We start from the raw sequence: 12,431 nt of genomic DNA, 5'->3' as shown, positions 1-12,431 counted from the left end.
CACTTTTTGGTACCCATCTTTCAAGTTGTTCTTTATGTTTGTGCTTCCAAGTAAAGCTGCAAAAGTTCAGGTCTTAATCTTGTTCAGGATGTTGTACAGACTGTGTAAGAGTTTCATCCAGAGTTTATTTACTGAAAGTTGCATGACCCATTGTCTGGGTCACTGAAGTTGCTTCCATATCTGATTAATCAAAACAGAGTAGGGAGGAAGTTCAGAAAAAGGAAAGCTATTTAATGAAATGCCATTTTAGAGATTGAATTTAATTAAAACTAGCAAAACAAAAGTAGTATTTCTATATGAATACTATTGCTGCCACCCACATCAAAGAAGACTAGTAAAATAAAGATCAAATTTTTGTCTCCAATTAAATATCTGAGATTTTTAATAAGGGGATTATTTTTCTTTTTTTTATTCAAATGGACCTTCACTCTTGTTGTAGTCACCAAACCAACACCTGATGCACCATTAGAGATTCTTGCAGTAGGAATCCTTTTAGTCAGATGTAGAAAATTCTTTACCTTTTGAGCAATTAAGTGCTTTCTTTTTATTGTTTTGAGTCCCAATGAGGCCATGGGTTATGTGATCACTTTCACCAGGAGGCAATCAGGCCTGATGCTGGAAAATCAGATTCTGTCATCCCACATTCTTCTCTGTCCCACTAGCTCTCTTGTGTTGGCTGTGCTCAAGTTCTCCCAATGAAAGTTAATGTGAAATGGAAGGAGGGTTGGGGTTTTTTGTCTCTGTTTTTTGGGGGTTTTTGTGATTTTTTTAATCCTCTGCCATAGACATTAGGATCCTTTTGGAATACTGTCTGATTCGTTTTTTTTCAGTTCTGAACTCCTTGACAAATGCAAGTTATTCAAGACTGACAGGCAGTTTTGAGGGGAAATGTATTTAGAACTGTTGGGTTTTGAAATGTTCTCTTATGAAAGAGTCATGAGAGTTCAAAACTAGAATGGGATGGCATTTATTGATGCTAACTCTCCAAGTATTTATCAATGTGGAGCTCTCCAGAGAGCTGTCAGTGACCACACTGGGGGACAATAATCCAGGTACAGTCAAGGTTGATCCTAGCCTTCACTTAGCAATTTTTCATAGTTGAGGTGTTTATTTTTTATGACTCTATCTTTTTTTCTATCAGTGACTTAAGTAAATGTCTTTAGGACCACAGAATGCTTTACAGCAAACTGCCTTTGCTAATAGTAATCAGGTCATACAGGTATACAGTCTATTAGTAAGGTTTGCCACTAATTAGGTCAATGTTAAAGAAGCACATTATCTTATGTATAATTGGTAAGAAACAGTCTGCCAAGTTGAGCTCTAGAGACTGTGTAATAACACATCAGAGAGTCGTGCCTTCCTGCTGGTGTGTTTATCAATCTGTTTCACAGCATGAATGATGCATCTCAACTCTTCATTTAGTGTATTTACTAAATGAGTAGTTCTTACTAAATAAGCATTTACTTACTGTGTGAAGCAACATAGTTACCTGAGAAGGCTGCTGTGTAAGAGACAGTGTGTTGGGGTGAGGGCTGGAGTGTAAATGAAGAGCAGTGCCAGTTGTCTGTGAGAGCATGGGGGGAAGGCAGGAGCGCTGGAGCTGCGTGTGCAGCGTGAGCTGGACCGGCAGAAATGCTCACGCTGCCTTTCTGAGCTTTTGCACCAGTTCAGAGCTGCAGGCTGCCTGGGCCTGCCAGGCCAAACCAAACACTCAGAAGAGCAGTGGGTGGATGTGGGCAAGTGTTAGAGCTCTGCTCCTTCCAGCCCCCAGGCCAAAGGCTTTGCATTGTGTGGCTGCGCTGAAGCAAGCAGAGATGTTCCTGGTGTGGCATTGCACACCATGGGCTGGCCAAGTGCATCCCTGATGCTCAGAAGTGCTTCTCCCCTCTGTATTAAATACTTTAAAAAATGAAAAATCTAACTTCTATATGAATACAAGTGGTCAACATCTCCAGCTAAGCTTATTATCTGTGTGGTGCATAATCGGTTCCTGGCCAAACAGAGAAAGACTTTGAATTTGTGGAGGCTGGGAAAATCATGAACTGGAACAATTTTTTATGAACACAAAAGTGGTACTATTTTGTGTACCCAAATAGTTTTGGGTAGTTTTGTGGGGTTTTTAATTTTGGGTTGTCTTCATACACTGCTGTTTGAAGTACTGGTTTCACTGATTCTTTCACAGAATGTTTATTTTATAAATCTTCCAAGTAATGTATTATATCCTGTAATTATGCCTTTTGTTAACCAGCACAAGTTTAGTAAATTAAATTAAGTGTTAATTTTATTCCTTAAATTGTCAACAGTATCTTTAATGTTTGCCTTCACTTTAAAAAATTTAACATCTTGACACAAAGATACTAACACTGAATCTTTCTCTGTAAGTATTCAACATATTCAGCTATTTAACCAAGAACATTTTTAACATCATTTTATTGTAAGTGAAGATTTTTTTCAGCATTTGGTGGAAAGAGAAGATTAGTGCAAGAATAGCAAAGTATTTACACGATCTTTTGCAGGGATTAGCATGTTCTCGGCATGAATTATTTCACTTAAGAATCATTATCATATTATGATCTCAGAAGTAATTACCACTCTGAGCGAGAAGTAGTTTAGCTGCTTTTGATTCATTCTTCTATATTGTTTGTTGTCTTCTTTTCTTAGTTACATTTCTCATGAAGAAAAGTGCTATTTCCCCTTGCACTTTCCATTCCTGTCTCTCTTTTTCTTTTTTCTCCTCCACTTTTGGTTGCAAAATGTGACTGGTGCAGTTGCTGTTTTGGACCCCACCCTTGGGGTTGCTAAGCAGAGGAAGGTGGTTGCATAAGTAACCTGTTCCTGAACAGGCTACTGCAGCCCTAGTCAGCTACCTAATGACAGCCAAATCCTAAAGGAAGTAACTCCTACCATTTATTGTTTGGATCCAGACCTTTTAAACATGGAAAAAATGAAGCATTGAATTTGTTTTAAAATAACAGAACAGATAAAGAAATCTACCATCAGAAACTAGTATAAAGCAAGAATATAAATGCCTGAAAATAACTATGAGAATAGTAACTCCTGAAAATGGAAAATGCAGTACTCTATTGTGGTTTTCCTTTCAGTTTTGAGGTTTGAGGATCTGGATTCAGTTTGGGTCCACCTCTGGTTTCTTGGACTGGTTAGTCAGTGACCTCAAATGAACTGCATAGCGTTTGTGAGGTAGTTTCTAGTTTGTTCTGTGCAATAAATATTTTACTCTAATAATTCAGATCTTGACATTCCAAATCAAACTGATTTCTCCATTCCAGCTAAGTGGTATAATATAAATTACCTAAAGTAGAAGCATGAGTGTAAATATTTGAAATAGGATAGTAATTCTTTCTACAAATAGTACCACAGATTTGTTTGGTAAAAAGTTTGCATGCATTCCTGCATGTTCTGGAGATTGTTATCAAATGGACCATTGTTTATTAGCACCATCTTAAAGTTGATAAATACTGAAATATTAGGAGATAATCATGTGAAGCTACACATGGTAAAGAAAATAAGCAGAGAAGAGAGCCTGGAAGGGTGATGAGATGGGTATGAATTTCAGGTGAGCAGACAGGATGTTGTGAAAACAAAACTAAGGAGATACAGAACTGTAGAGAGGTTAAAGGTGTGAAGTTAAGAGGCAGTGAAAGGAGCAGGTTTGCAAAAGCTGATGACATTTTTGAGAATAAATTTTTCTCTGTCATTAAGATCAGTGAATAAAAGCTCTTTTGTTGTTTTTTTGGGTTTTGGCCAGTGTTGGCTCAGCTGTAGAGAGATAAGGTAGGCAGTTACTCAACTGCTCGGCTGGTGGAAGCAGACAGACAGCTCCGTAAAATCTGCTTGTGTCCTGCCTCCCCTTTGCTTGTGGCTCTTCTTCAGTGGTAGTTCAAGGACTGTGAGGGGGCCAGGCAGCAGCTCTGTGCCTCTTGCTGCACAGGCAGGCATAGGCTGCTTTCCCCTGTTCTCACGCACTGAGGGGCCAGAAAGGACCAGGCAGCCCTGATCCCCACCCTGGGTGGTTTTTCTCAGAAGTGGCTCTTACCACCCATATCCCCCCCAGTGCCATGGGAGCACACTCACTTCTCCATATCAGCCCTCCTGCTTCCTCCTTCCTCTTCCTCTCTGCTCCCCAGTGCAACTCCACATCTGCCTTTGCAGAGCCTTGAGCCGGCTTTGCAAAGCAGCTGCCAGGCTCGCTGGGCTAAGGGCCTTTGCTTCTGGAAATTGCACCATCTGGCTGTGCCCAGTGTATGGAGTTTATATTTAGATCACCTTGTATCTGGCATCTGGACTTTATTCTGTGTGCTTGATGAGACCTGATTGGAGCACTTTCTTTTGTGGATGATTTCTATATAATGTATGCATTGCTAGTTCTCAATAGTCACGGTGAATAATGTTCCATAAAAAGAGTTGTTCTTTCTGTAGAGCTGTTGTATCTATTGGTGAGAGCTGCATGCAAGGTGCCATTTATTATTGGTGTTTGTCAGAAATATCAGACACACACAGGGCTTGCAAAGAACGTTTTGCCCTTGAAATTAGACAAATTATAAATATCTACAAAGATGGGCTAATGCATGACAGATCCAGCAATACTGAGTAATCTGATATTAAACTATGTTGTGGTATACAGCTGAAGATTTTATGCATAGGACTGGGTTGCTAGGTAGGTTTGTGTTTGCTTTTTCCTGTATCTTTTTCTGTAAAGGAGTCTTTGTCATAGCTTCAGGATCCAACAACTAACTTTATTAAGAGTGCACAAAGTACCGTGCTGCCTGAGGGCCAACAGAGGGTGCTGGAGTGATGCAGCTTTTACCTTCACTCATTTTTGTTGTTTCTGGAGAACAAGGTGAATTTTGTCAGACCTCTTATTTGGGATGTCTTACTGTAGATATGAAGTTAGTGCATTTTTTGTACATTTAGTATAATAATTTTGATACTTCTAAAGATTATTACATGTTATGAAGATTATTTCAGGAATGCACATTTAGCAATAATATTTACAAGAGCAATATTTACCTACTTAGGGCATTTCAAAATGTTCTTTACTACTAAAAAAGATACAAATAAAAATTCTCCTTTTTCAGAAGAAAAGGTTGGGCACAGTAGAAGTTGTTTGTGTACATATATTATTGTATGTATATTATATAATGAAGCTTAGGTTGCAAATCTCAGATCTATGAAAGTCATGGTTTGATGTAAATAATACCTGTGTAGAAATAGCATACTTACAATGGAATTGTTCAGGGAAATTGAATAAAAAGTTAGATAGAATATGGCAAATCATTGTGCAACACTTCACAGTTAAATGAATTATTTCCATACTGTACTTTATTTCAGGTTCCTCATTTTAGCCTTGTTCAGGGTCCGGTTTCCCTTAGTTTGTAGAGGAGACTGTGCCCTTTGTATACTGGGCTGAAAAGGTGGTGTGTCTGCAAAGGGTTGTAATGTTTGGCTTGAAACTGCCCATTTCAGGTTGTCCCAGTTCTTTGAAGTAATGTCCATGAAAGTCAGTAATTACACTGTGTCTGGTATGGAAAGCTCTTCGTCCCTCTCCCCCTGACCATCCTTTTCCCCCAGAGCACAAGATAACGGCTTCAATTTACCAGAGACTGAAAAGTGCATTTTGTGACAGGGATATACAAAAGTAGGTGATTGCTTCTAACATGTAGTCTCTCTTTACTGCACAGATGTGATGTATGATGCCTCAGTCTGCTCTCTTGTACTGATGATGATAGGCTGAAGAATTCCATGTCACTGGGATTTTATTTTATGATTTTAAAACTTGATAATCCATTTTTGTCCAGAATTCTTGCATGTCTCTGACAGCATCTCACAGGAGATGAAAACAGGGTGATTCCAGTAACCTGTCAGATCTACTGTCTTAATTTCTCACACTACAAAACCAAAAAGCATCTAACCAATGGAGCCTTATCTTTAATATGCATGTGGAGTATGAAAAAAATACTCAAATCTGCAGAAATTTTGAAGGAGCAGATCTGTGACTGCCCTGTCTCTCTGAATGACTTTACTCAGATGCCACAGTTAGATACTCTTAACATTCAGGAAACCTGATAAACATGAGAGAAGAGAATTGTTCAGACTTACAGTAGTGCTACTTTAAGTGTGGACAGAGGTATTATTGTGTTTTTATAGACATCAGCTGCAAAGGGCTATCCAGAAGGATAAAGGCACCAAACAGAGAAATCAGGATGTATAACCCCTTTAAAATGCATGCTGAAGTGGCAAGGGTGGTTCCTGTAGTCAGGGGAAGGGTGGGGAGAGGAGACAGGTTGTAAAACACCCCCTTATGAGATATGTGACTACTCATTATCATTTGTTAATATCAGCTCAGTAGATCTTTTAATTACATGCTCTGTCAAACATTTCATGGAGCTGACCAAGTCGAGGGGGAGATGAACTGTCCTATTTGCTGCCATGGATCTGTAGTATTCAGGTGGAGGTATGCTGTTCAAGAGGCTGCCCTGACAGCACTGTGGCTGTCCAGAGAAGGGTGGCTCTGTCCTTGAAGATATTCAGTGCTTTGGTTGAACAAGGCCCTGTGTAAGTGCACTTCATGTTCAAGTTAGCAAACAAGGTGTCTTACTCATGTCACAGATGTCCACAGCATCATCTCTCCTTGAGCTCCCAGAGAATATTCAAACTACCTTCAGAGTAACAAGATTGAACTAGGACTTGGTAATTCAGCATTATACCCACCATGGGACTGTGCTCTCCCTCCTAAGTGTGGTATCTGCATCTGCTGCCAGTGGTTTTGCAGGTGGTAGTCTCAACTTCAGAGCCTTTTGGCAGCCAGATGCCTGTATTTGCACCAAAGAGGAATATAATGTTTCCTGTTGTGATAGGGACTTGCAGTTATACCCAAATAGATACCAAAGTGCATTCCTACTTCCAGTACTTTTGTTTTCCCATAGGCACCATTCTGTTTACTTCTGTGTAAGAAATTACAGCATAACTCAGGTTTTGCTGTTGCTTATAGCTTCTGACCAAAAATCTACAAAAAAAAAGTCTCGTTTCAAGTGTAGTTTATAGTTCATATTGTCAGTGTAAAGACAAGTTATAATTTTAAAAATTTACAACATTAATATATAAATTTTTCTCTCTTGTTTTATGTCTCTGTCTAAGAACATAAATTCTGGTAAGAAAGCATGCAATAGTTCTCTTAACAGCATCTGTTATGAAATGTTTGGTAGATAAGTACAAATTTTAACATCATGTTTTAAGACATGGATTTGTTTTAAACCTTTTGTTTAATCTGGGAGCAGTAATATATTATATTGTCCAGGTGACTGAGGGTTGGCTGTTATTTTTCCTAGGTAGTTGTGATGGCTCACAAAGCAAAACAGTGATCTCCAGGAAGCAAGCAAGATAGCATCCAGACTGCTTGCAGTTAACCCATCTTTGTCTGAACCAGAAAATAATTTATGAAGATTACACTGCAGAATTAAAGCATTAAGAAAGATCACTGCTGGAAACTGTTGCTTCAGGGAAAGGTAAGACTTTGCATTAATCATGTAGTCATAATGAATTTACATGAGATTTTTCTGGTAAGACAGATAATAAATTCTAGGTATTAATGCATTTCTTTGTTGAATAGATTTGGCAACTGTTCTAAATTTTTTAGTAAATAGTTAAAAGTCTTTTGCATAGGTGTGAAGAATACAAAACATGCAGATGGGTGTTTGGAATCTCATGTATATGTGGTTCTTACCAAAAAATACTGTAAGCATTTTAAATATCTAAATATTTAAATATTTGGCAAGTTTCGGGTTCTTATGGCCTGACTTTAAAAATTAATTATAAAGCTATATTACGACCATAAAATGTGACATGAGACTGTGCATGCTTTGCTACAGATATTTGTAGAATCTTTGTCTTAGTGTTGTTGAAAACCGGCAAGCCATCACCAGGAACTGAAGAAACTTGTGGCTTTTAATGAATCTGATACAGTGCAAGTGTTTAGTTAAAGCCTTCCTGAGGCTGAAATTCCTTATAGCAAAGAGTTGGCTGTATTTGGTTTTGTGAATGCTGATACGTTGCTGGAAAACAGATGAACAAGCATTTTGCACATGTACTAATTAAAGGATATAAAATAGCTGCAATTGTTAGCATGAATTTAAACACCAAGGAGCCAGGGGAAAAATATACAGCAACATGAGTACATCAGTGTCCTCTTGAACAAAACAAAGCCTTTCTTTTCCTACTAGAAAGAAGATTGTATTGGTTTTAAACTACTGTTTGGCTGTATTTAGTCCTTCTGTCATAAAAGTAAGATTTCTTGGAGACAATTAATTTTGCTGTGTAATCGGTTATAAGCCACATCGGATTACATTGTTAGCAGAATTTCTCCTGGAGTGCTGGCTTCTATAGTGCTCCCAATTCTACTCCAATGGGGGGTGAAATATTTTCTTTTGCTTTTAAAGAGCAGTAAAGACTCTTGACAAGGTCACAGCCTTTTCAGTGGAATAGTTATGTTTTATTTGTTGATTGCTTAAATGCAGATATTTCTGTTTCACCTTTCCTATATTTTTGGTTTATGGTTTTCAGTACATTAGGACAATTATTATAAGGCCATTTATTATTCAGTGCTTATTTTATTTTGATGTAGTGGGTTTTTATCCGAGACAGTGCATATCAAAGCAAGTAAAAGGATGCATTTATGTTGTAGAGCACAGAGATCTGTAAATATGTGTTCTGGACCTTTATGATCACTGTGAACATGGTTGTTTTCATTGCCTAGAGATAAGCTGCTCTGTACACCAGAGATGTGTATCTTACAGCTGACATGAAAAGAGCTCCATTTGGCCAAGGCTGTAAGTTTGGCTTGAGGTGGGGCTGAGGACACATCTCCACAGCAGCATGTCCAGTTTCTACCTGGTGCATCGTTGGAACATGGGAAATTCCCATGACAGCCCCATGAAGGGTGTAAGGGAGATATCTACCTCTTGTAGAGCAGTACAGCCCCGGGAGCCCAGAGCACGATCCCCAGTGCTCCAGACACGAGACTGAGCACGTCTCATTGCACCACGTGAGCCAGGAGGGAATGAGTGCCTGGTGACTCTGGTCTGGAAAAGTACAGCTGTTGGAATAACAGGCTGGTAAGGTGGGAAATGCAGGAGCTGTTTCCTAGACTACCTTGCAACTGTAATTCTAATTTCTGAGTTTGCTTAATCTCCAGGTTTAAGTAAGCTCAGAAAATACTAGCTCTGATCACTTCAGGATTAGTTTACCTGTTGTACTGTGCCTTCAAAGAACTGGTTGTACTTATGTTTCTCCTTCATGAAGCAGCTTGAGAAGATACACCCTCTCAGCAGTTAAGCTAATGGCTTCTGAGTGGAAATGGTATCTCATGGCAGCAGACTTTCCACTCCAATGAATACAAATTTGGCATATTAGCAGGTGTCTTGTAAGTGTCCTTGAACTCAGAGAAGGAACTATGTGAATATGCAAACGTATTTGTGGGGTTTTATTTTCCAAAGGGAGATGAGACCAAATGGCATAAAGAGCTATTGTGAAATTTCTTCTACAGTTTAGAAAAAACTCACAGGGAACTGAGGAGCTGATTTAGTTCATTTAACTAGAGCAGTGTTGTTTTTTAATCACACTGGTTGCATGTCAGAATAATTAGCAGTACTGAAGTCTGATGAATGTGTGACCTATTATCTTCCCATAGATCTCTCAGGTTTTGGAGGATGACAGTGCTGGCCTCAACAAGAGTGCTAGAGAGAAGGGAGATAGTATCTGTTGCTACTGCCTTATTTTCCCTTATTTATTTTAATACTTCACTGTAAATTTATGCTATTTATTTGATATGATGATTCTTTAATAGTATATCTGTCGAGCTGTAAATTGAACTCAATTAGCTCTGTGTCTTTGGCTTTTAGTAGTAACAAATGAAAACTGTGTATTCAGACCCAGCAAGGCATGTGACAAGCTATCTGGCAGTAATCTAGGAATGCAATTAATCATGTTTAATTATGCACTTTTTTGCTAGGCTAGAGTTTTGAGATTTTGCAAGGCAGAGACTTCACAGGACATAAAAGTTGAACTTTTTTTTTTTTTTTTTTTTTACTACTCTGGCTTCATTTATCAGAGTTTTAAAAGCTTCATAAATTCTTCACTCAATTATTTGTGAAGCCTGTGTTAGCCTAGGAAGGTCCTGATTTTTGGTTAAGTTCTGATAGCAAGCATAGGTTTACTGAGTGAAAGAATAGTGCAGATCCCAGGAGCTGTAGGTTTAGGAAGTTGCTCTCCATTTTGATTGCCCTTCTTGGAAGGCCTGGCTCTGTGGAAGATCCAATGCTCTAACTGCCTAAATGATGTACATATATACATGGATTATAGTACTTCACAAACTGGAAAATGAGATATTTATCAGGTCTGAATGATACAAGGAAATAAATTAGAGCTAAGTGCTCAAGAATTGAGATGGAACACAAATATAGCAATAGTTAAAAAAAAAGGCAAGAGAACAAGCCCCAGAGAATGAAGAACTAAAAATAGACTTGTTTTGTTATTTTTAGGCATTCCTGCTGGTTGCATAGAAATCACTGAGCTTAAAAGGTCATGCTACCAATGCTCAGTACCTCTCAAGCATTCATTTTAATCTAGTGCAGAGATCCAAATGAAGACTGACACTTGGAATTTGAGGGAGGCAATATAATTTTTTCCTAATTAAATATATCAGTGTTCTAGCTTGAAATCTCTTCTGGGAAGCATATCAGCATCATGCATCATGTTTAAGCCAACAGTATTGATACTGACCTGGATCAGGTGATATTTTAGAGCTGATAAGCATTATTTAATATTGCCTAAGAGTGGATTTTGGTTTTCTTTTCATGTTATGGAACTGTAATAGTTCAGGAAAGGAGATTGTAAATAGCTATAAGATGTGTGACTACTTAAGTAATTTGGTTTTTGCTTTAGCTTTCTGGTTTCTTAAAAATGGTGGTGGGTGGGGAATAAATAAAAGAAAATATTTTTCTTTAAGAGAGTGCCTAGCACCAAAGACATCGCAAATAAGCATCAATTCTTATTGCAACAGCAAATACTCCAAAAAAAAAAAGTCCTCACAAGATGTACAACAAAATCACAGACAGTATGCTGTTATTTCCAGAGTAAATATTTTACCAAATAGGTTTTTGATACAAGGAACAAGATGTGCAAGGAACAGGATGTGATACGTATCCAGTACAACATTTTAAACACATTTTAAACATCCTGGCTTTTCCCTTGGTTATATTTAGATAAAGCTTAAATGGTTCCACTCAATGTTGTTTTGCTTTGATTAAAACAGACAACATTTTACCCATGTAGATGGCTTATTTGGGAGCTTTTTTAAGTGTAAGCAATTTTTTCTCATACATATAGTAGAATAAGAAAAAGGATTTCATCCTCCATTTCCCCCTACAGAGAGATGAGCTAAAAAGTCCAAAGGTACAGATATACTACTTTTTCTTTCAGTGCTGATGTGCTATTTTGGAATATGTGCTGACCTACTTTCTGTGCTTCCAGAAAGCAAGCTGAAAAATTTTCGCTTAGGCTGCAGACTTGGATTTATTTTTCAGTGTATCTTTGTACATACCTCCACACACACACACACATTGGTAATGTGGGGGTTGATGTACAATAGCAAATCAAGATTGCCAGTTTTGGTACAATTTCAAACTACTAGCAGCAGAATTCTGCTGCTAGACACCTTCCTTAAAAGGATTTGACAGGAGAATATTCTCAACCTAGTGGTGCCATTATTTAGAGTTACATCATAAGAAAAAAGTTTTCAGTTCCCAACTTCAAATAAATTTGATACCTAAACAGAATAATCCAAAATTGCAGTGAAAAATGATGTAAGAATCTCATATTCTATTTTTTACAGTTTCTTCAGCATTGTCTTAAACATTGGAAGATAAAATCCATTTGAATTATTTACTTTCACTCTGTGCATCTCTTCATACAGCACTCTGACTATCAAAGAAAGTCCTGCTCATTAGTTTGCCATTCCCAATTAAAACAATGGTACATAAAGCTTTGGAATTGTATAAACAAATTAGGAGAAAACAAGTCATGAGAGATAAAGCCCTGCTCTGTCCTCTGCTTAGGGCAGAAAAAAATTTATCAGTCTTGGCAACTCTGTGCTCACTTCTGAGCTTTCCCCAGCAGAGTAGCCCTGCTGGTGGAAGAAAATTCTTTTTTAGTGTATTGTACTTCACTCACAATTACTGTAGTGCAAGAGGTCTTGGTGTGGCATTCCTCTCATCTAACCTCTGAGAATTCAAAGGGTAAGCATCTGTAAGTCTCAGTAGAAGGCTGCAGTTAAGGAGGAAAGACAATTTCCCCTCTCCTCAGGTAGAGGAGATGAATTCTGCCTTGCAGAGGTACATCCCTGTCTCTGTTTAACTACA

General features: G+C 38.1%; 2 protein-coding genes across 5 annotated transcripts in view; one reads left to right on the top strand and one right to left on the bottom strand.

The window, feature by feature from the left end:
- LOC120506732 (translation initiation factor IF-2-like) overlaps nt 1-9,050 on the bottom strand; it is a 31,563-nt gene extending 22,513 nt beyond the window's left edge. Inside the window, exon 1 of the mRNA XM_039718693.1 lies at nt 8,973-9,050. Within this exon, the coding sequence (XP_039574627.1) occupies nt 8,973-9,050 (78 nt within the window). The remainder of the gene's footprint in view (nt 1-8,972) is intronic.
- The window catches only part of FRY (FRY microtubule binding protein), a 227,915-nt gene that overhangs the window by 22,172 nt on the left and 193,312 nt on the right, over nt 1-12,431 (top strand). For 3 of the 4 annotated variants that reach the window (XM_039718372.1, XM_039718370.1, XM_039718371.1), the window contains exon 2: nt 7,347-7,523. The exons of the other annotated variant lie outside the window; for it this stretch is intronic. The gene's annotated coding sequence lies outside the window, so the exon portion shown is untranslated. The remainder of the gene's footprint in view (nt 1-7,346; nt 7,524-12,431) is intronic. 4 annotated transcript variants of the gene reach the window in all.

This window comes from Passer montanus, unplaced genomic scaffold (assembly GCF_014805655.1).
Source record: "Passer montanus isolate IOZ18808 unplaced genomic scaffold, ASM1480565v1 scaffold4, whole genome shotgun sequence".
NCBI lineage: Eukaryota > Metazoa > Chordata > Aves > Passeriformes > Passeridae > Passer > Passer montanus.
This window is presented reverse-complemented; position numbering and strand designations above follow the sequence as displayed.